The sequence below is a fragment of the Moschus berezovskii genome, chromosome X (genome assembly GCF_049115385.1).
Source record: "Moschus berezovskii isolate FMDL1 chromosome X, NW_MosBer_1.0, whole genome shotgun sequence".
NCBI lineage: Eukaryota > Metazoa > Chordata > Mammalia > Artiodactyla > Moschidae > Moschus > Moschus berezovskii.
The window spans coordinates 91,393,143-91,418,437 of NC_142488.1; the positions used below are offsets into that span (position 1 = coordinate 91,393,143).

Consider the following 25,295-nt stretch of genomic DNA (forward strand, 5'->3'; position numbering starts at 1 on the left):
CAAGAGTTTCAGAATTTCCTGAAACATAAGCTTGACAAATGTCCAGACTCATGGAGTAACTTGACTCTTCCAATACTGAGAACTGACTGGCCAAATTAAGTTTACTAAATTATCTCTAAAAATATGGCCAATTTGAAATATTTACAATGTGATAATTCAGCAAAGTAAAACTGTCAGAATTAAATCACACTGAGTTGGTGGTGGACAGGGAGGCCTGGCGTGCTGTGATTCATGGGGTCGCGGAGAGTCGGACACGAATGAGCGACTGAACTGAACTGAACATAGTATCAGAGGTTATTTTTATCACCTCAAAGGTATAATCAATAGATAATGAGCAGTAAGTTGGTGACAAGGCTCAAAAGGTATTCTTTTAAGAGAAAGATTGACATTAAAGCCCAGTATTTTCAGAATCATACAGAAATGCTAGTTAACATGTTTTGCCAAATGTGCACAATGCTGTTAGAATTAAATTTTCAAGGATCAACCTTCCTGCTGCATAGCACAGGGAGCTCAACTCAGAGTTCTGTGATGACCTAGAGGAACGGGATGGGGGTGGGGCGATGGTGGCAGGGGAGTTCAAGAGGGAGGGGATCTATGTATACACATAGCTGATTCACTTTGTTGTACAGAAGAAACTAACATTATAAAGCAATCATATTCTAATCTTAAAAAGAATCAACCTGCCTAAAACACAAGAATATATTAATTCCTGAACCTCCAAAATAAGTTTGCTTAGCTATGTCTAAGTTGATAGCATTTACCATTTTAGAGACTGAATCTTATAATTAAGACGTATACACACACACAGTCTGGGAAGAAAAGAGAATTAACTTAAAGAAAATTAATTCTATTCTGTGATTCATCACGTAGTATTCCAAGTAAGAATTGGATGCAACTGGACTCCCATTTATTGTTAGCAGTAACGTAAGCTGGTATTGATGAAAGTGAAAGAGGAGAGTGAAAAGGTTGGCTTGAAGCTCAACATTCAGAAAACAAAGATCATGGCATCTGGTCCCATCACTTCATGGCAAACAGATGGGGAAACAGTGGAAGCAGTGTCAGACTTTTATTTTTTGGGGCTCCAAAATCACTGCAGATGGTGATTGCAGCCATGATTTTAAAAGACGCTTACTCCTTGGAAGGAAAGTTATGACCAACCTAGATAGCATATTAAAAAGCAGAGACATTACTTTGCCAACCAAGGTCCGTCTAGTCAAGGCTATGGTTTTTCCCGTGGTCACGTATGGATGTGAGAGTTGGACTGTGAAGAAAGCTGATCACTGAAGAATTGATGCTTTTGAACTGTGGTGCTGGAGAAGACTCTTGAGAGTCCCTTGGACTGCAAGGAGATCCAACCAGTCCATTCTAGAGGAGATCAATCCTGGGTGTTCATTGGAAGGACTGATACTAAAGCTGAAACTGCAATACTTTGGCCACCTCATGCAACGAGTTGACTCACTGGAAAAGACTCTGATGCTGGGAGGGATTGGGGGCAGGAGGAGAAGGGGACGACAGAGAATGAGATGGCTGGATGGCATCACCGACTCGATGGACATGAGTTTGAGTGAGCTCCGGGAGTTGATGATGGACAGGGAGGCCTGGCGTGCTGTGATTCATGGGGTTGCAAAGAGTCGGACACGACTGAGCGACTGAACTGAAGTTGGTATAACTTCTACTGAAAGCAATTTGACAATACCTAACAAAATTACAAAGATATACCACTTGAAATCAATTCCATGTGGAGCAATTTTATCCAACAGACACACTTGCACATGTATGAAATAATGTATATAGTTCAAACATATTCATTAGAGTATAATTTAATAACGATTGGAAATAACTCAAAAACTCAATTTATAAGTTATATGTTTAACTTGTACTACATTCATACAATGAAATACTACAGACACAACAAAAAGAATGAGGCAGTCCTTTATGTACAAATATGAAACAAAGGGATTCCCTTGTGGTTCTGTGGTCAAGAATCTGCCTACCAAAGCAGGAGACGCAGGTTTAATCCCTGGGTCGCGAAGATCCCCTGGAGAAGGGAATGACAACCCACTCCAGTATTCTTGCCTGGAGAATCCCATGGACAGAGAAGCCTGGAAGGCTACAGTCCATGGGGTCACAGAATTGGATGCAACTGAGCGCACACACACACACACACACACACACACACACAGGCAAAACAAAAGCCAAGATACTAAGTCAAAAAAAAAGGTCAACAGACAGAAAAGTATGTATAATGTACAGTGTTGAAAAAGATCATTTACACAAAAATATACAATACACATCTGGAAGGATATTCAAGAAACAGAAGGTGGCTGTTCTATGATAAGTGTCCATATGGAGTTCCACTTCCAGGATGGGATTACCAGGAATTCTGTGGAACTACTCACCAGCAAAACAGGCAAAGTTGGCAAAGACTGTTTTTATAAACCCAGGATTTAAAGTCTCTGGAAATTATCCTAATGACATACAAAAAATATAAAAATATTTATTCCACAAGATCTACTAAAATTCCATAAGAAGAGCAATGTAAGCCATTGGTCCTTCCTAGTGAGCATGGCAGATGAATCAGGGCTGTAAATATTTACATTAAAAATGAAGATCTCAAATTGATAATCTAATTTATTGCCAAGAAACCAGAAACAGGAGAGCAAACTAAATGCAGAGCAAGCAAGAAAGAAATAATAAAGATCAGAGCAGAAACAATAGAAATAAAATTATATAAAGAGAGAATATCACACTTCCTGATTTCAAAACTTACTATAAAGTTTCAAATTAAAATAATGTGTTACTGGCATGAAGACAGACATATAGACCAGCGTAAATGAACAGAGAGCTCAGAAATAAACCATCATGAATACAGTCAAATGATCTTTGACAAAGGTTTCAAGGCCACTCACTGGGGGAAAGAACAGTCTCTTTAACAAATGGTATTGGGAAAACTGCATCTCCACATGCAAAGGAATGACGCTGGATCCTTTATACCATACACAAAAATTAACTGAAGAAAGGGAAGAAAATGGACTAAACATCTAAGCATAAGACTAAAAACTGTATGGATTTCTACATCCATAGAAAACTATATTTTTCTATGGATTAGAAAAATCCATAGGGGGAAAGATTTATGACACTGGATTTTACAATTTCTTAGGTATGACACCAGAAGAACAAGCCAAAACAGACTATATCTATATCCATATATACATATCCAAATGGCATTATATCATGCTTAAAACTTCTATGCATCAAAGGATGCAATCAAGTAAAATGAAAAGGCAACCTACAAAATGGGGGAAATATTTGCAAATCATTTATCTGTAAATAATTAATATCCAGACTTCTTATATAAAGAATTCCTATAACTCAAAAACAAAAAAAAACAAATAACCCAATTAAAATAACAGCAAAGGACTTGTAGATATTTCTCCAAAGAAGATAAACAAATGACCAATGAACATATAAAGAGATGCTCTGCAACACTAATCATTATGGAGATGTGAACCAAAACCACAATAAGATGTCACTTCACACACATTAAGATGGATATTATGATTGCTATATTTAAAATGGATAACTGACAAGGACCTACTATATAGCACATGGAACTCTGCTCAATATTATGTGGCAGCCTGGATGGGAGGGGAGTTTGGGGGAGAATGGATACATGTATATATATAGTTTAATCCCTTCACTGTTCACCTGAAACTATCACAATATTGTTACCCCAATAGCAAATAAGTTTAAATTTTAAAAAAGATGGTTATTATGAAAAGAAACTAGGAAATAATAAATACTGGTAAGGAAGATACGGAGAAATTGGAATTCTTCTGTACTGATGATATGAACATAGAATTCATATGAAAATAGAATGCTGTTTCCTCAACAAAGTAAAAAAAATTACCATCTGATTCAATAATTTCACTTCTGTGTATATATTCAAAGGAATTGAAAATAAGAACTTGAAGAGAGAACTTTACATGCATGTTCATAGCAGCATTATTTACAACAGCCAAAGCTGGAAGCAAGCTAAAAGTTCATCAAAGAATGAACAAATAAAATGTGGTATATACATACAATGGAATATTATTCAGCCTTTCAAAAGGATATTTCAAACCACTGCTATAACATGGATGAACCCTGAAGACATTATACTAAGTGAAGCAAGCAAACATATGATTCCACTATTATGAGCTATCTGGAACAGTCAAACTCACAGAGACTGAAAGCAGAATGAAGGTTACAAAGGCTGATGTGAGGAGGGAGGAGGGAATAGGGAGTTATTGTTTAATAAGTACAGAGTTACAGTTTTACAAGATGAAGAGTTTTAATGCCAGTGAACTATATACTTAAAAATGGTTAAGTTTTATGTCATGTATTTAACCACAATTTTTAAAGCTTTTAGTTTTTAAGTAGAGAAAAATCAATGACACCGAAAGTTTGTTCTTTGAGAAGATCAACAACACTGACAAACTTTTGGCTAGACTAAATAAGGAAAAAAAGAAAAGATTCAAATTACTAAAATCAGGAATGAAAGGGGGAAAACATTACCTATTTTATAAAAATAAGTATTATCAAAACGACAAATCTTATTGTATAGCATAGGAAACTATATTCAATATCCTGTAATAAGCTATAATGAAAAAGAAAAGAAATTAATTAAAAAAATAAAAGTTATTATCAATAAATTAGATAAATGATATAAAATGGACAAATTCTAGAAAAATAAATGTTGAAAGTGACTCAAAAAAATAGAATATCTGTATAGACCTATAAGAAAAGAGGTTGAACAGTAGGGGACACATGCACCCGTGGCTGATTCATGTTGATGTATGGCAAAAACCACCACAATGTTGTAATTATTCTCCAATTAAAACATAAATTAATTTTTTAAAAAACTTTCCCAATAAAAATACCCATGACCAGATGGCTTCATAGGTAAAATTTACCAAATATTTAAAGAATTAATGTCAATCCTTCACAAACTTTTCCAAAGAGTAGGAGAGAGAATATATCCTAACTTATTCTTTGAGGCCAGAATTAATCTGAAACCAAAACCAGACAAAGACATCATGAGGAAAAACCAATATCCCTATCTGTCACAATTTACTGGGAGACCAAATTTGACGGAAATTATGCTAGGTGAAATAAGTCAAACACAGAAGGACAAATACTGTAAGATACCACTTATATGATGAATCTCAAATAATCAAACTCATAGAAGCAGAGAGAGTAGACTGGTCATTGCCAGGGGCTGAAGGGAGAAGGAAAACAGGAGGCATTAAAAAAAGTACACGTGATAAACTAAAAAATTAATAAATTAAGAGTTCCTCAAAATTTAAAACTTCTGTCCTTCAAAAGATACTTAAAAATGAAAAGACAACCCATAGAATAAGAGAGAACTTTTGCAAATCATATGATAATCAACTGGAATTTAGACTATAGAAATCAGTCTTACAAGCCATTTAGACAAATAACCTAATTTAAGAATGGGCAAGGGTATAAATAGACATTTCTCCAAAGGAAATATACAAATGGGCAATAAGCACATGAAAAGATGAACATCAATAGCAATCAAAAAGCACATCAATAGCTATCAGGGAAATGCAAATTAAAACCACAATGAAATACTATTTCACAGCTTCTAGGATGGCTAGAATAAAAAAGAAAAAAAAACCCAGACAATAACAAATCTTGAGGAAGGTATGAAGAAAATGGAATCCTTACACACTGCATACCCATAGATGAACCTTGAAAACATTAGAAAGAAGCTAGTCACAAAAACCCATATGTTACTGTATGAATTCACCTTTATGAATTTCCAGAATAAGCAAATCTATATAGATATAAAGTAGATGAGTGTTTGCCTAGGTCTGGGGAATGGGGAAACTGGAGTGCGATAGCTAAGGGGCAAGGGGTTTCTTTTGGGAATAATAAAAATATTCTAAAACAGATTGTGGTAATGGATGCACAGCTCAGTGAATATACTAAAAGCCACTGAAATGTATACTTTAAATTGGTGAATTATACTGTATTTGAATTATATCTTAATAAAGTTGTGAAAAATAAGAAGAAACAGAAAAAAAAATTTAAGTGCCCATATCTTTTAGAGATATAGAATGAAACATTTACGTAAAATTGTGTAACATTTGGTATTTGTTTCAAACTAACTGGGTCAGGGGAAAGTATGAAACTGGATGGGAATAAAGATGGAGCTGGGTCTATAGGGGCTCATTATACTATACATTCTCTCTTTTTGTATTTTTAAAATTTACAAAACATGGGACTTCCCTGGCCCTCTAGTAGTTAAGACTCCATGCTTCCACTGCATAGGGCATAGTTCCCTGATCAGCAAACTAATCCGATATGCCACACAGTACAGCCAAAACATAAAATAAATAAATAGAATTTACAAAATAAAAAAAGTAATACAGGGGTAACATTAATAAAGGGAATACCAAAGTCGATGGTAAGGTTAAGCCAAAAAGAGCCCAGAGGGGTAAACCTAATACTCAAAATCATTCCTTGCCTAAGGGAATTTGCCAATCCAAAGGAGTCAGCTGCAAAACTGAGCTGCATCTCCACTAAGAGGTCATGAAATCAACTCAATGGACTTCAACCAGCATTTAAAAAAATTAGAATAGAATGGAATGGAATAAATCAGAGTATGTTATACACAGTGGAAAAACAAACAAAGAAACAAACAAAAGCCTGAGCTGCACTTCCACAACCTCCAAGGGCTAAGGTGACTAAAGTCAGAGCAAAGGGTTTGCCAAAAGTGGGAACTCTCATAAACTAACATTCACTTTAAACTAGAAACCCAAAGGGCTACCCCTTCAAGGTAAGAGTTCACCAGAAATAAATTAGCCTTCTCACAGGCTTGCAATCTGTCCACCAATCGTGTAAGGAATCTCAATTTGCATTAGGTTAGTGCCAAAGATGGAGAAGGCAATGGCAACCCACTCCAGTGTTCTTGCCTGGAGAATTCCAGGGATGGGGGAGCCTGGTGGGCTGCCGTCTATGGGGTCACACAGATTCAGAACGACTGAAGCGGCTTAGAGAGAGAGAGAGTGCCAAAGAGCATCCCTAGGCTTGTATGCTTAGTCGCTCAGTCATGTCCAACTCTTTGTGACCCTATGGACTGTAGCCCACCAGGCTCCTCTGTCCATGGGATTCTCCAGGCAAGAATACTGGAGTGGGCTGCCATTCCCTTCTCCAAGAGTATCCCTAGGTACATGCAAGAAGCAAATGAAAACACTCTCTGCAGAAGATATCATTCTAGTTTTCTGATTCTTTCTACAAATAATAGTGCAGGTGTCCATCACAAAGTTGAAATTAAGGACACACAAACAAATTAAGCAACATGAGGAAGAAACAGTAAAAGAAGGAGGCAACAGAGACAGACACACAAAACTCCTGATACTGGAATTATAAAACACGGATTACAAAACAATGTTGGACTTCCCTGGTGGTACAGTGGATAGAAATCCACCTACCAATGCAGGTTCATTCTCTGGTCTGGGAAGATCCAACATGCCCTGGGAAACAAAGCCCGAATGCCACAACTACTGAGCCTGTGTGCTACAACTACTAACGTCTGTATACCTAGAGCCTGTGCTCTGCAACAAGAGAAGCCACCATAATGAGAAGCCCACGTACCACAGCTAGAGAGGAGCCCCAGCTCGCCTTAACTAGAGAATGCCTGTACACAGTAATGAAGACCCAGTGCAACCAAAACAAATAAATTACTAAAAGAATAGAACAAAACACTGCTTACTAAGTTTAAAGAAACAAAACACTGGATGAACAAATCAAGAAGCAATAAAATGACTACCTAAAAAAAAAGGCTCCCTAAAGACAAAGATAGGATGGAGGAAATAAGGATGAAATTCCTATAGTTAAGAATTTGGAATCATTTAAATGTTTTATATATTCTAAGAATCAAATTAAATAAAAAATCAGATAAACAACAAGTTCCTACTCTATAGCACAAGAACTATATTCAATCTCCTGGGATAAATCATAATGAATAATAATATAAAGTAAGAATGTATCTATGTAGATAACTGAGTCAGTTTGCTGTACAGTAGAAATTAGCACAACATTATAAATCAATTATACTTCAATAAAAAAGATTTCATTAGATCAAATAAAAAGAAAAAAGCAATCTCTAAAACATGAACAAACTGAAACAAATGTACCTAATTGCATATAAAACACAGTATATGCAATGTACATTTTTCATAGGATTTAGTCCAGGAGCAAGAACTAAAAATATTTCAAATTTCACCCAGTCTCATTATTAATAGTAATATATCATTAATTTGAAACAAGTTTTTATGTATTATATGATAAATCAGGCAAGTTATTATGAAAGGAAAAGAGAAAAAGGAAAGAATATCAGAAAATCACAAAACTATACTGCCTCTGTGTACTTGAAAACTGTAATTTTTATTCAATTATTGAAGTCAATCAGTATGTTTTTGAAGGTCTACCTATTACTTTTTTCACCATCTGGTCCTTGACTACATTTTAAAACATCATCTCCTACCATGCTATAGCTTACTCTAGTGACTCTCGAGGGCTTCCCTCGTATCTCAGCTGGTAAAGAATCTGCCTGCAATGCAGGAGACTCTGGTTCAATTCCTGGGTCGGAAAGATCCCCTGAAAAAGGGATAAGCTACCCACTCCAGTATTCTTGGACTTCCCTGGTGGGTCAGACAGTAAAGAATCTGCCTGCAATGCAGGAGACCTGGGTTCAATCCCTGGGTTGGGAAGATCCCCTGGAGGAGGGCATGGCACCCCACTCCAGTATTCTTGCCTGGAGAATCTCCATGGACAAAGGAGACTGGCAGGCAGCAGTCCACGGGGTCTCAAAGAATTTCGACTAAGCACAGCAGTGACTCTCAACTCGTGTTGCATATCAGAATATTTATATCAAAAAAGTAGATTCTGGATATCACCCCAGTTAGTAAATCAAAATGTCAGGGTGCAAGTAATCAAGCATGTATACTTTGGAAAAGTACCCTGGGTACTTGTGCTGCTGAGTCAGGTTAGAATACCTGCCCAAGCCCTACAATTCTGCTTAAATTCCTCAAATACAGCATGCTCTGACAAAGGGCAAACCACATCCAGTCCAATGCCTGTTTCTGTAAATAAACTTTTACTGGAACGCAATTATGCCCATTTGTTTACTCACTGTCTATAACCACTTTCATGCTGCAACAGCAAGGCTGAGTAATCTTGACAGAGACCATGTGGCCTGCAAAGCCTGAAATATTTACAGTCTGGGCCTCGACAGGAAGAGTTTACTGCACCCTGTTCTATTTTTGCACTTTCCCTCAAATATCACTCCTGTCTTGACAAGCTCATGCTCATCCTTCAAAACTCCAATCAGCATCACTTCTGTAAAGCCTGAGCTGGGTCAAACACCCGTGTATTTCTTCATTGTTCTCTGTACTTTCCCTATATTATTCATCATTCTTTATTGTAAGATGTCTGTTTAATGACTGCCTTCCCGACTGGACTCTAAGCTCTATAAGGGCAATACTTAGATGTGTCTTGTTCACCACAGTGCCTGGTTCTTGCATGAATATATTAAACAATTATTCAATGACTCTCTCTCCCATTCTATACATTTTGTTCACTTTGTTAAGATTTCTTAATGCTCCAGTCTGTTCAGGGAATTCTGAAGCCAGAGTCTATCAGTGTATTTGTAATTCCATCCTGCTGTGTCATCCACACACTGATGATATGTACACCACTTGAGGTAAGTCACTCACAATGTTGAAAATGACGGGGCTGGTGATAAAGTCCTAAGAAGACTCCTTTGCCTACATACTGATATCAACCCATTATATCAGCAGTCTTTGGCTAACACTTCAACTCTAATTATAATACTGTCTAGCTTACATTTTCCATCTTGTCTAGAAGGATTTTACCAAAGCTTCAACTTCTCTGTACCTTTTTCTTACCTGGCACTACCTCTACCCAAATAGAATTGAACTAATATTCCCTTCCCCTATTTCTCACAATTGTACTTCTCATTTCACCTAACTATATTGCAGTAATGTTCACAAATCTGTCCCTGCCACAAGCCCAAGCTCTGTGGGTAGAAACTAACTTTGAATCCCCAGAGCCTACCACAATACCTAAAAGTTAGCTGATACTCAAAAAGTATGACTGAACACATGTCTTGCAATTCAGACATACTAAATTTATAAAATTTCCTATTTTTGCCATCATGGTATTCCCACAGAAAATCTAAAAACTGTTTAAATATTCTTACCTGTAGCAGAAAGGAAACAGTATAACTCAAAAAAGCAGGATGATGGACTAAATTTAAACTTTTTTTATACTCTGCTACTGAATCATTTCCTAAGACTTCAGAGTCAATATATATCCCTTTCTGGAAGGGTCTGGATGTCCACAGACAACCAACCATGGCTGTCAGATACTGATTAAATTCTTGATAGGTCTTGCTGCTGAAGCTGAACTCTGATTTTGTCTATTGGGAAAGGAAAAAAAATTGTCATTATCACCTATTCTCCCTTCGTTTCTTATTCCCAGCAAATCTTATATCTCTACAATGGTGACTTAATACAGAGATTCATCATCCATACCTTGTGTACAAATTCATTTTTCTTTGCAGCAGTCAAATTTTTATGATACCTAAAAGACAGAACAAACAGAATAAAACTTTTACCATTAAATGCCTTTCCTATTTAAATACAAACAAAAGTTTACATTTTAAATGTAAATATATGTACATACACAAATATCCAGCTGTCTAGTTAAATATTTTTTTCCTTTTGTGGTACATTTTCCTCAAAGAATAAAAATTAACAGAGGCTCAAATATTGAGTTGTACACTTAAGATATGCACTTGACTCTGTAAATTGTATTTCAGTAAAAAAAAGCAATGTTTTTAATGTTTCAGTATTTAAAATTAATAAGAGTCTCAAAAGCAGCTACTGATACATAACATTTTCTTAATGTGGAAAAAAGGTGTAGTAGACAGGCTAAAGGGAAAACTTAGAAATATTATTTTTTCTTAACTGAGAACTATTCTAATTAATTAGCTGTTGAACATTTCAGTTTAGTTCAGTTCAGTTGCTCAGTCATGTCCGACTCTTTGCGACCCCATGAACTGCAGCACGCCAGGCCTCCCTGTCCATCACCAACTCCTGGAGTTCACTCAAACTCATGTCCACTGAGTTGGTGATGTCATCCAACCATCTTATCCTCTGTCATCCCCTTCTCCTCCTGCCCTCAATCTTTCCCATCATCAGGGTTTTCAAATGAGTCAGCTCTTCACATCAGGTGGCCAAAGTATTAGAGTTTCAGCTTCAAATCAGTCCTATTTAACCCTTAGCATAGTCCTACAAGTTATGCCAAAAGGGTTTACACTTATGGCCTAAAAAGAGCAATTTCAGTCCATAAGTGGAAAAATTAGAAGGTATCAGAAATTTAATACTTACAATTTCATATAATTGGTAATAGCTCCCTTTTATCTCCCAGAAAATGTTCTTTTTACCAAAGAAGCTATGTAGGCTTAAACCAGTTGTTAGTTGTCAGTAAATGACTAATTTTTCTTTGCAACACAGCAACAGGAATTAACAATGCTGAGTGCAACAGTACCACTGCAAAAAAGATCCTTAACTATGAATTCTTCTATTACACATCCCTCATGTTGACATTTTAAGAACACAGTTAAAATAGTTCCACGTTAGAAGGTCATTCCCAAAAGAAAGCCAGGTTTCCTATTTCCAAAGGCCCTGGCAGAAAATAAATAACAATCGTATTGTTCTGAATATTTTACTGCATTATATATAATAAGCTTGTATGTGTGTGTGCAGTTGTGTCCAACTCTTTGAGACCCCATGGGCTGTAGCCTGCCAGGCTTCTCTGTCCATGGGATTCTTCAGACAAGAATGCTGGAGTGGGTTGTCATTTCCTTCTCCAGGGAATCTTCCTTGCCTGGAGACTGAACTTATATCTCCTGCAGCTCCTGCATTGCAGGCGGGTTCTTTACCACTGCGCCACCCGGGAAACCCATATAATCTTACTGTAATATATTTATATACTTTATTTTATAGCTGGAAAACGAGTATGGAATTATGATATAAAAATGGGAAAAAGGCTTCATACCTGTCCATAATGTAACAGAGTTGATTCAGGATACTGGAATCCAGGCTGAGGAGTGCAGGATAGAAGACCCCAGGAGGAAACAACACCACTAATGGAAGGCTATAATTTATATATATGTCACACACCTTTTGGGAAGAATGATAACATCAGTATATAAATTATTCCTCAGAACCCCTCAACCAACTTCACCCAAAGAATCATCACTAGAGAATAAGCAATAACATTAGGGATGGTCCTGCCTGATTCATAAACAGAATAGGTAGCCACAACTTGCTTAAAAATGTACCTCACCAAACAGTAATCTTATGATAGAGGATTATTTCTGGAAGGTTTTATTATTAAAATCTCTTTTTTTCTGGGGAAAAATCTTAGAGTTAGGGAGAAAGGGGAAAGGAACATTTCTTTCTTAAGTCCTATGCGTGCTAAGTCACTTCAGTTGTGTCTGACTCTTTGCAACCCTATGGACTGTAGCCCACCAGTTTCCTCTGTCCATGGTATTCTCCAGGCAAGAATACTGGAGTGGGTTGCTATGCCCTCCTCCAGGTGATCTTCCCAACCCAGGGATTGAATCCGCCATCTAGTATGTCTCCTGCATTGGAGACATACTTTTACCACTAATGCCACCTGGGAAGCCCTAGGTGGGCTTAAGTCCCATAAACACTGATTTATCACATTAGTTAGCTGTCAACCTGGAAAACAAACAAGCAATCTTCCAAGCAAATATAATACAACTAGGTATCAGTGAAGGGAAGAAGCCAGGAAAACTGAGATTAGTGGGTACTTCCTAGATAATAGTTCCATCTAGGTTGAATACTACAAAATAACAAAAGAGGACCAGAATCATAGGTACTGGCAGAAATAAGGCAACTGAAAGCCAGGGGTAGAGAGCTAAGGAAACAGCATATTTTTGTTTTTTTTTTTTACCAGGGTTTAGAGCTCTATAATGGATGAGCAAAAAGACAGACTTCTGTCTAGGGTTAGCATTATTCAGGGGAATGTCTATTAAAGTGGTACCTGCACTTCAGAAAAAAACATTTGCTTTTTCTCCTTGTCAATTATTCAGGCCAGAATATAATCATTACTTCAAAATTAACTATGTTTAACTTTAGTTTATTAACTAAAATTAACTATGATAATAAGATCATAACCCAACTTAATAGCTGTGCATAAAATTTAAACAAGAGAGTAGTAAAGCAGACAGCTATCACAAAAATCTAAGTAGGGGAAATGGGATGTGTACTACCTTCTCATAGAAATCCAAAATAAAGTGCAGCAAGAAAGTACGGTTGCTTTCCAAGCGCACTGCAGTAGTGGACAGCCATCCTACGTAGTGAATCAGTTCAGACACAGAGTTCATGGATCCACCTAAAGTTGTCTCTCTGCAATAAGAAACCATGACATGCAGATTCATATTAGCAAAAGTTCTCACAATTTCCCAGCTAAAGCTGGATTAAATATACAGCAGAAAGCTGTTGGGAATTTCAGAAAATGATCGGCGCTCCAAAGTATAACTCACTTTTTTTAAAAACCACAGTGATTACAACTATACAGCTATCTAGGGAACCGTTAAGACCAATTCATAGAATATCCTGAGCAACCACTCTAATGTTAGTAAATAACAGAGAAAGAAAGGATTAAACTCCAGACTTTAGATAATATTACCAATGTCCAGGGACCACAGCAGTCAGCAAATTAGTTTCTAAGTACACAAATCCAAAACCAGTTTTGCCTGAATTTCTGAACTAAAACTGCTGTTAAAAATATATTCACTTTAACTGGAATTCAATTTTTAAAATGAATGAGTAAAAATTCTGCCATCTTTCATTCTTCTAGTAAAAACCAGATCTAGATATTTTATACTCTAGTCAAATCAATGAATCGTGTCTCTTTAAATGACACATGGGTATAACTGGTTCAATCCATCCATCCATTCACTCTTGTCCTACAATCCACTGTTGAGTGGACTGGGAAAAGACTGGGAAATGTTATTTCATGGCTTTACCCTCAGACCTAAGTAGCCAACAATGGTTATGCACAAGGAAAAAGGAATCATATATAGTCTTGAGAGCTTGAAATGACGACAACTCTACCGTTACCCACCACCATGACATAATTCAGTGGCAGAGCAAGCAGGAAAAGATTAAGAGACTATTCAAATAGGTGGGGATGCATACAATCAGACTGTCACTTGCAAAACTGTACTTTATGATTTCTGGCAGCATTTGACAAATATGTCTGAAACAATCTGCACAATAATGACTGCTCAGACAGCATACTTTGAAAGTGTTTCTCTACAGGACACTACTGGGAGTATTTTAGATGACACAATTCACCATTCAGGATTGCCTTCTACTCCCTACTGACTACAGCATGTTTAGCACTTCTGGCTCCTACCTACTAAAAGATGTTAGCACCCTCTTTCCAGTCACTGTGCCAACAAAAAATGCCCCCTGGAGAACCACTGCTGAGAACAGTTTCCCACCCTTCTCTTCTTGTGATCTTCAACTACAATTTACTCCCTCTATGGTACATGGTCATATGATGGAGACATAGCATTACACTCTTGTCTCCAAAATGGAAGGAATTATAAAGAACTTAAGAGCTATATTTTATAATGTCAAGTAGTATTAAGATAAGCAAAGTTACCTACAATTATGTACATTTATTTGTTTTAAGAATTTTAGAAAGCAGAGACCCTTTTTAAATGCCCTCTCAAAATTTATGACACTAATTAAAAAGGATCCTAGGATTTTTAGAAAGAAAGTACAGAAATTGTAAACCACCTGTATTAGGGTGCCTAAGACTTACACTGCAAATTGGCTAAAGATTATAAATGTAAACATACTATTTATAATAGAATTGAGGTATCTGAAGAGATTAAGCATTCAAATGGAATTTCTTATGATAGGGGTTCTCAAACTTTAGCTTGTACCAAAATTCTGGAGGCATTTGTTAAAACAGATATTTCTGAGCTCTACCTCCAGTAGTCATGTATGCATGCTGAGCACCGAAGAACTGATGCTTTCGAACTGTGGTATTGGAGAAGACTCTTGAGAGTCCCTTGGACAGTAAGGACATCAAACCAGTCAATCCTAAAGGAAATAAACCCTGAAAATTCATTGGAAGAATTGATGCTGAAACTGAAGCTCCAATACTTTGGCCACCTGATGCGAAGAGCTGACTCACTATAAAAGACCCTGATGCTGGGAAAGACTAAAGGCAGGAGGAGAAGGAAGTGGCAGAGGATGAGATGGTTGGATGGCATCACTGACTCAATGGACATGAATTTGAGCAAGCTCTGGGAGATGGTGAAGGACAGGGAAGCCTGGAGTGCTGCAGTCCATGGGGTCGCAAAAAGTTGGACAAAACTGGGAGACTGAATAGCAACAAGTTCCCAGGTTATGCTGATGTTGTGGGTCCAGGAACCACATTTTGAGAAGCACCGCTTTACAAGATACTTTCACTACTCACTAATGCTCCATTTTCTTCTAAAAGTGATCAGACATACATGATACATGGAAGCACTGTAATAATGAAGAAATAAAAATTTTCCAGGAAACTTCCAAGAATCTTGTTTTCTCCATTCTCATAACAAAATTCGAGATAACCATAGGGAAAAGAACAGAGAAAAATAGATCGAGACTAATCTCACTAAACTAACCACCAAGTATTTGTGATTGAAGCTAAGGGATCCTTATGCTATAAAGTAAGAATGTGACTGATAACATAGGGAATTTGAACACTGATTAGATATTTGAACATATTATAAACTATTAATTTTTACATGTTATACTAATATCATTTTTCAACTGCTGAAGTGATGTCTGGGTTTTGCTTAAAAAATATCTAGTACAAAGGACAAGAGACATGAAGGGTGTTAAAGATGAGAAAAAGTTAACCATGAGTTGGTAACTGTTGAAGCTGGATGCTGCGTACATAAGGGTAATAATTGTACTATTTTCTCTACTTTTGAATTAGTTTGGAATTTTCTATAATATAAAGTTAAAAAATTAATGTTAAAAAAGAATATAGAACTCAAGACTCTAGGTAGAAAGAATCAAAGCAACTTGGTTTAGGCAGTTCCTTGAAATTAAGTTAAGTCTTTGACTTTCACTTTGAGGTTTTATATTTAACAATAATGAACATAATGGAAATTCAGGGCTCTTTTAAAATTACAAATTGAAATTAAATTAATGCATACAAGCAAAATATATCAGGGAAACAAAAAAAGTCTGTACAGCAAAATAACAGATTTTCCTAGCCATCATCAAAATTGACTTCACATATAAGCAAGAATACATTTTATAAAGTGAGCTTAACTGAATGAAAGCCAAAGTTGCAAGTTCTAACGTTAGAGGCTTAGGAGTTGCTTTCTGATTTATATAATAAAACTTGAAGAATTACTCTTTCTCACAGGATTGTGAGGAAGGGTGAAAAGTAGGGGAAAAAAAACTCAGAAAAGTACGATTCAGTATTTACATAGAGCAATTAGGTTTCATGTCACACCATTAAACTCCATATGCAGTTTTGCACAGATCAACTCTTGTGGAAGATTATAAGATAACTCACAGAGGACTGTTCCTCACAGATTTCACGTGGATGTCCATAGAAAGCCACAGCAGCCAATTCTGCAGTAGTTCTTTCAGACACTGAAGAACACTACACTGCAGAGGCAAAACAAAAAATCATTCAGTTATACCATAGTGTTGAGAACAGACTAAATCAGAGGTTTAGAGATAGAAGGGACTATGGAGACAACCACATCCAATTCAGAACCCTGCACCTGCTGCCCCAACCTGACCGGTCTCCAAGAGACAGATTAATGCAAGTTCAAGTTTATTTTGCCATTTTCTCTACAAGCTGGTCCCCAGCTTATCAGTGAGGAATAGACTCTTGTTTTTCTAAATTATATTCATTCATAATATATTACATCATCAAATATAGCATCACCCACCTCTTATTATCTTCCCTCAGAGATCCTCTTAAGTTGCTTCAGATATGTATTTCCTACTCTTTTAACCTTGGATCTACAACTGCAATTTATTCTTTTGCTGGTCATAAAATTTATCTTCTGTGACTGTGGAAAACAATTCTACAGTTTTTCCTTTCTCAGGCTTTTCCTTGATATCCCAGGAACTTATTCACATATAAACAATACAGTCTTGAAACAAGTGTGCCTAGAACACTTATAAGGATAAATTGTAGTATCTACAAATTTGAAAGCAATCCACACCATCCCAAAACCTAATACAGGAAATCTTTCTCAAACATCCTTAATAATTAATGGTCTAGATACTATTTGAATATTTGCAGCGATACAGAGCTCACTGTTACTTCATTGAAGAGTTCAATTAATTTTTTTTAGAAACTGACACATCTCACATTCAGATTATAAATATGTTTGAGTTGAAATCAAACTTGGAATCACCTAAAATAATCTTCTATTTTGTTGCTAATTTAACATATGGAAAGATATTCAATATTACTATGTCATATTCAGAAAATCTCCGCTCACCTACTCTATCCCATCCAGCCTCCATATTAATGGAAGGCATGAGGTTTTTATCTTTATGAGAAGGGGGCATGGGTTTAAAAAAAAGATTGAAAAGCGCAGCTCTACACCACTCCTAAGTTATGGTCTCCAATTTCATCTGGGCCCTTAATGAAGCCCAGTGATCCTTTTACTATACTTCTCTTCAATCAGCTGTCTCTCTCTCCCATTTTTTTAAATGGCTATTCTCTTCACATAACACCCTCTTGAAGCTCCCTACTCAATTCTGTCCTCTACAATGTACTTCTTATTTTGAGAAATTTAACATTTTTAAGAAAAAGTATTTCAATTTCTTGTTCTTTGATCAAACTGTACAAATGTATCTCTATGTCCACCTATCTCTACATCCTTGTCCTCAATCTTAGAAAACAGTAGTATCTCCCAACCCATTCAGGCAAATCACTCTCCCTAGTCTTAAACCAATACTATCATGCTTTTTCTGAAACCCTGCACTGTCAATTATCCCCCCAGCTTTCCCCATTTTCAACCTCTCTTCTCATCTGGCTCCTTCTATCCTATCTATAAACATGTTCAGGTTTTTCTCACTCTGGGGACAAAAAAAAATTACAACCTTCACTTGATTCAAAGTCCCACTATAGCTCTCTTTCTCTATCCCTCCCTTAGCCAAACTTTTGGAAACACAGTCAACACTCATTGCCTTGTCTTCATTTCTCATCGACTCCTCAAGCTCCACAATTTGGTTTTTACCCCACACTCCACTGAACCTGTTTACAAAGGTAGCCAAGACCTCTGTATTATCAATTCCAAAAGAAACTTTTTTGGTCCGTATCTTTCTGGACCCTCTTGGGATACATGGCAACATTAGCCCTTCACTCCTTCTTGATAGCCTGTGTCTCTCTGTTTCTTTGGAACTACTATTCTCCAAATTGTAGTTCTTTTCATACTTTTTGACAATGTTCCTTTAAATACTCTCCTTTTCAGTGAGAATTAAGTAGTAAGTATTCCCTTGATTTCTGTCTTTGGCCCACTGTCTGTTTCCCTTCCTCTCTCCACCTCCTAATCTCAAATACGAACATATGCATGTATTTATAAATGTATACTTGTTAGACTGGAACATATGAAACTGCCAATTGTCAAACAGATTTTACCTATCAGGTTAAATCTATTCAGATGGTTTAATCTAATATTTACAGATAAACAGCACTCTAGATTGGTAGAATAAGAGAAAAAATAAAGAATAACTGAGGGACTTCCCTGGTGGTCCAGTGGCTAAGACTCTGTACTCCCAATGCAGGGGGCCCAGGTTCGTTCCCGGTCAGGGAATTAGATCTCACATGACACAATTTAGAGTTCACATGCTGCAACTAAAAATCCTGCATGCCATAACTAAGAACCAGCACAGCCAAATAAACAAAAACATTTTAGAAAAAAAAGAATAATCGAATTAGAAGTTTGGGATAGGCAATTAATAAAGTACCGTTTGATTAGGATAAACACTAATCAGGACAATATATCTTTTCTGTAAATGTGGCCAACAATAAATGATTTAAGGTGAAAAAAATTACAAAGGAACATTACTTATATTGTCACTCTTTTAGAATAGGAATAACCATTCTATAAGAAAGGTTCTCAAACTTAGAACTCCTGTAAACCACAGAGGTCTTTTTTTTTTTTTTTTTTTTGGAGAACACTACAAAATAGTAACACATTTTATTATATAAGGTTAGAACAATTTTATTAACAGAAAATGACTATTATAACACATAGTGTGTGCTCAATATATATCTGAGAAATGAAAAAGTGTATCTACAAAACTATCAACCACAACAATCAAACTAAGTATGCTTAAGTTATTTCCTCGTTTGTTTTTAATACTGATTTGCCACCTGTTCATTCACTTCATCATCCACCACAAGTGTAAACAGTTCAGGAAAATTATGTGACAAAACCTTAAAAACAGAAAATTCTATACATTAATTTTGATTTGAGTGATGTAGCACCTCAAGTCCAGGTTCAGGTGAATCCTATTAAAAAACTACTGTTGTAATGTGGGTTTGAAATTGTGTACCACCAGCCATAGACTAAGACAATTTTTTTTACCTTGAAAAAAATAGATGATGTAAAGAAAAGCCGTGAAAGATGGTCAAAAAGAAGTGGCTTCACCTCTAAAAATCAGAAAAGAAAAACATCATTCAATTCTTTTAATTAACATTACAATGAATTAAATGGCTCCAAATTTTCATGATACATACCAGAGAAGCTACTAAAAGGAATCCAGCTCACAAGTTGAAGGAACTGTGATCGACAACAGAGGCCATCCCAGAGAGGAAGGCTCTTATACAGGAATGCTTCACAGGAATAAAACCCCTCCTATAACACAAATTGATGGTAAAACCTTACGTGGAGCTCTTCAGTCATAACTACACTTAAAACAACCAATTTACATTGTGCAATAGTTGTTTTACTCTTAATTTTTTTGTCATCAATATAATTAAAAGCCTTGGGTTAGGTATCAGACTTTCTCCTAAAAAGAACGAGATGATTAATATTTGAATACTTTAACATCTTTATCAATATAGTTTTCAAATACCATAAAACTTCACCAACTAAAAAGAAGGTAAGAAATCAAATTATGAAATATTTTTCAAGATAAATGAAACTATTATTTTGGAGTACATGCAGACATTCGAATAGTCCATAAAGTTGCACAGTAAGTCTGCAATTTCAATAGAAGCCACAGACCAAACCTGAACTCTGGGCAACACCATCTGGAGAGGGCTGAGTGTCTAGCTGCTTGTGTTTTCACAAGTGAGTGAAGATCCAGGACTTTCCCTTTTAATTCTGTCATCCTGAGTCTTAAATAGTGGCATGCACCAAGACTCTATTCTGCACCTTCTTTTCAGACATGAATTCTCTGAACAATCACATCTATAACACAGCTAAAACCATCACCTTTATCATGAGGAGTCTTAACTTCCTGCTTTTCCAGCCCAAATCTCATTCTGATCCCTAGACTTGTTATCTAACTGCCTACCGAACCTCTTAGATATCCCACAGGCATCTTTTAAACCAAATATATCTTTCCTTCTTAGCCTGTTTTTCTTATACTCCCATCATCCTCCTCCCAAGCAGAAAATCTAAAAAGTCAACCTAAATTGTTTTATTCTCACCACCATTATCCATACCCAACTTCTAATTCAATGGTTTCATATAAAATCCTTAAGATTTATTCAACAAATATTTATTGAGAATCTCTTTTGCACCAGGTACCAAGTTGAACACCCATACATGCAGAAAAGTTAGACATGGTTCCCACCTGTCTGGAGCCCACAATGCATGGAAAAACAGATGCTTCAAGATACCACGATACAGGAAAACACATAAGAGCCAAGGGAGCACAAAGAACAAACATCTAACCCAAATTGAGTAATGGCTTCTTGACGGTGCTGATACCTGAGTAGCAGCTTAATAGTACAACTCAGGGTTACCCAGGCCAAATAATTAACTGGCTTAACATATTCAGCAATCAAAAAAATGCTTGTTGATTATAAGAACATAGGGTCACTGCTTGTGACTAACAGGGAGGGAACACAGCCCTATCCATCAGCACAAAATTGGATTAAAGATTTACTGAGCATGGTCCTGCCCACCAGAGCAAGACCCAGTTTTCCCCACAGCCAGTCCCTCCCATCAGGAAGCTTGCACAAATCTCTTATTCTCACCCATCAGAGGGCAGACAGAAGAAGCAAGAACTACAATCCCATAGCCTTCAAAACGAAAACCATAACCACAGAAAACTAACTATAACGATCACATGGATCACAGCCTTGTCATGGCAAAGGGGCTTGCATGACTCAATGAAGCTATGAGCCACGCTGTGTAGGGCCACCCAAAACAGATGGGTCATGGGGTGGAGAGTTCTGACAAAACATGGTTTACTGGAGAAGGGAATAGCAAACCACTCAGTATTCTTGCCTTGAAAACCCATGTATAGTATGAAAAGGCAAAAAGACATGACACCAGAAGATGAGCCCCCCAGGTCAGTATGTGTCCAATATGCTACTGAAGAAGAGCAGAGAAATAGCTCCAGAAAGAATGAAGAGGCTTTGGCCAAAGTGGAAACGACACCCAGTTGTAGATGTGCCTGGTGGTGAAAGTCAAGTCCGATGCTATAAAGAACAATGTTGCACAGGAACTTGGAATGTGAGTTCCATGAATCAAGGTAAATTGGATGTGGTCAAGCAGGAGATGGCAAGAGTGAACACCAACATTTTAGGAATCAGTGAACTAAAATGGATGGAAACGGGCAAATTTAATTCAGATGACCATTATATCTACTACTGTGGGCAGGAATCCCTTAGAAGAAATGGAGTAGCCCTCATACTCAACAAAAGCATCCTAAATGCAGTACTTGGGTGCAATCTCAAAAACAATAGAATGATCTCGGTTCATTTCCAAGGCAAATGATTCAATATCACAGTAATCCAAGTCTATGCCCCAACCACTGATGCTGAAGAAGCTGAAGCTGAATGGTTCTATGATGACTAACAAGACCTTCTAGAACTAACACTAAAAGAGATGTCCTTTTCATCTTAGGGGATTGGAATGCAAAAGCAGGAAGTCAAGAGATACCTGGAATAACACACAAGTTTGGCCTTGGAGTACAAAATGAAGTAGGTCAAAGGTTAACAAAGTTTTGTCAAGACAACACATTAGTCATAGCAAACAATCTCTTCCAACAACACAAGAGACAACTCTACATACGGACATCGCCAGATGGTCAATATTGAAATCAGACTGATTATATTCTTTACAGTTGAAGATGAAGAAGTTCCATACATTCAGTAAAAACAAGATCTGGAGCTGACTGTGGCCCAGATTATGAGCTCCTTATGGCAAAATTTAGGCATAAATTGAAGAAAGTAGGGAAAACCACTAAGCTATTCAGGTATGACCCGAATCAAATCCCTTATGATTATACAGTGGAAGTGACACATAGATTCAAGGGATTAGATCTGATAGAGTGCCTGAACAACTGTGGATGGAGGTTTGTACACTGTACAGGAGGCAGTGACCAAAACCATCCCAAAGAAAAATAAAGGAAGAAGGCAAAGTAGTTGTCTGAGGAGGCCTTATAAATAGCTGAGAAAAGAAGAGAAGTGAAAGGCAAAGGAGAAACAGAAAGATATACCAAACTGAATGCAGAATTCCAGAGAATAGCAAGGAGAGATAAGAAAGCCTTCCTAAGTGAATGATGCAAAGAAACAGAGGAAAAAATAGAATGGGAAAGATTAGAGATCTCGTCAAGAAAATTAGAGATACCAAGGGAACATTTCATGCAAGGATAGGTACAACAAAGGACAGAAATGGTATGGACCTAACTGAAGCAAAAGAGATTAAGAAGAGGTGGCAAGAATACACAGAAGAACTGTAAAAAAAAGGCCTTAATGACCCAGATAACTACGATGGTGTGGTCACTCACTTAGAGCCAGACATCCTAGAGTGTGAAGTCAAGTGGACCTTAAGAAGCATTACTACAAACAAAGCTAGCAGAGGTGAATTCCAAAGCTAGTTGGAATTCCAACTGAGCTATTTAAAATCCTGAAAGATGATGCTGTTAAAGTGCTGCACTCAATATGTCAGCAAATCGGGAAACTCAGCAGTGGCCATAGGACTGGAAAAGGTCACTTTTCATTTCAATCCCAAAGAAGGGCAATGCCAAAGAATGTTCAAACTACCACACAATTGCGTTCATTTCACACGCTAGCAAGGTAATGTTCAAAATCCTTCAAGCTGGGCTTCAGCAGTATGTAAACCAAAAAGTTTCAGATGTACAAGCTGGATTTAGAAAAGGCAGAGGAATCAGAGATCAAACTGCCAACATCTGTTGGTTCATAGAAAAAGCAAGGGAATTCCAGAAAAACATCTACTTCTGCTTCACTGACTACACTAAACCTTTCATTGTGTGGATAACAACAAACTGTGGAAAATTCTTAAAGAGATGGGACTACCAGACCATCCTACCTGTCTCCTGAGAAACTTGTATGCAAGTCAAGAAGCAACAGTTAGAACCAGGCATGGAACAACAAACTTATTCAAAATTGGGAAAGGATCATGTCAAAGCTGTTTATCAACACCCTGCTTATTTAACTTACTTGCAGAGTACATCATATGAAATGCTGTGCTGGAGGAATCACAAGCTAGAATCAAGATTGCCAGGAGAAGTATCAGGAACTTCAGATATCTATATGATACCACCCTAATGGCAGAAAATGAAGAGGAACTAAACAGCCTCTTGATGAAGGAGAAAGGGGAGAGTGAAAAGGTTGGCTTGCAGCTCAACATTCAGAAAACAAAGATCATGGCATCTGGTCCCATCACTTCATGGGAAATAGATGGAAAAACAGTGGAAACAGTGTCAGACTTTATTTTTTTGGGCTCCAAAATCACTGCAGATGCTGACTGCAGCCATGAAATAATTACTGACTCAATGGACAGGAGTTTGAGCAAACTCCAGGAGATAGTGAAGGACAGGGAAGCCTGGCGTGCTGCAGTCCATGGGGTCGCAAATTGTTCAGACACAACTTAGCAACTGAACAACTACAGTGACCTTGTGAGATTTTTCTTACTGGACAATTCAATTAATTTAATCTATTCAGTTACATCTTCAGTTTGCTCTCTTAAATTACAGACCTCTTTGTCTGTTTTTCTGTGTGTGTCAGGGGTGACACATGCCATGCGGCTTATGGGATTTTAGTTCCCTGACCATGGATTGAACCCGGGTGTCCAGCAGTGACAGCATAGCATCCTAGCCACTGGACAGCCAGGGAATTCTCTAGATATTTTTCTCTTATTTGGATAATTTAACAAGTTCTTTCTTCACAGCCAACAGTACAAAGATAAACATCAGTTCAATTGGCTCTGTCTATAATGAATTTTGGGCTTCCCAGGTGGCACTAGTGGTAAAGAACTCACTGGCCAATGCAGGAGATGCAAGAGACACAGATTAGACCCCTGGGTCAGGAAGATCCCCTAGAGGAGGGCATGGCAACCCACTCCAGTATTCTTGCCTGGGAAATCCCATGGACAGAGGAGCCTGGCAGACTACAGTCCATGGGGTTTCAAAGAGTCGGACTCAAATGAAGCAGCTTAGCACGCACTCATGATGAATTTTGAATTGAGAAATATTGTTTAAAAAAGATGTCAAGCATCAGTGAAAAGGTTTTCAATGAATATCTAAATAAATTAATAAGTGATGAAGTCATGGAACTCTGCTCAATGTTATGTGGCAGCCTGGATAGAAAGGGAGTTTAGGGGAGAATGGATATATGTATATGATTGGCTGAGTCCCTCTGCTGTTCACCTGAAACTATCACAACACTGTTAATTGGCTATACCCCAATACAACATAAAAAGCTAAAAAAAAGAAGTGGTGATATAAGTAGGAAACAAGCAGAACCTTACTTGTAAGAAGCATTCTGCCCTGAGGATAGTGTCCAGGAAGTTGGCAAATTCTTTTCCATGATCATAATTATTCACCTTGTACCAAGTACACTCTGGAACAGAAATATTAAGCATAAGGCTCTGGTTGCACAACAATAAAAGCTACACAAAACATCACCACAAC

At 37.1% G+C, this 25,295-nt stretch overlaps 1 protein-coding gene across 2 annotated transcripts in view; it reads right to left on the reverse strand.

Moving 5' to 3' along the window:
* Positions 1–25,295, reverse strand: part of CENPI (centromere protein I) — a 70,570-nt gene that overhangs the window by 20,542 nt on the left and 24,733 nt on the right. Inside the window, exons 12-19 of one of the 2 annotated variants that reach the window (XM_055393391.2) lie at positions 25,133–25,224; positions 19,921–20,038; positions 19,769–19,833; positions 16,726–16,820; positions 13,400–13,535; positions 12,157–12,281; positions 10,629–10,677; positions 10,295–10,513 (exon numbers count right to left, since the gene is read on the reverse strand). In XM_055393391.2, the coding sequence (XP_055249366.1) occupies positions 10,295–10,513; positions 10,629–10,677; positions 12,157–12,281; positions 13,400–13,535; positions 16,726–16,820; positions 19,769–19,833; positions 19,921–20,038; positions 25,133–25,224 (899 nt within the window). Of the gene's footprint in view, positions 1–10,294; positions 10,514–10,628; positions 10,678–12,156; positions 12,282–13,399; positions 13,536–16,721; positions 16,821–19,768; positions 19,834–19,920; positions 20,039–25,132; positions 25,225–25,295 lie in introns of those variants that run through there. The other variant, XM_088833670.1, reaches the window with a different exon arrangement.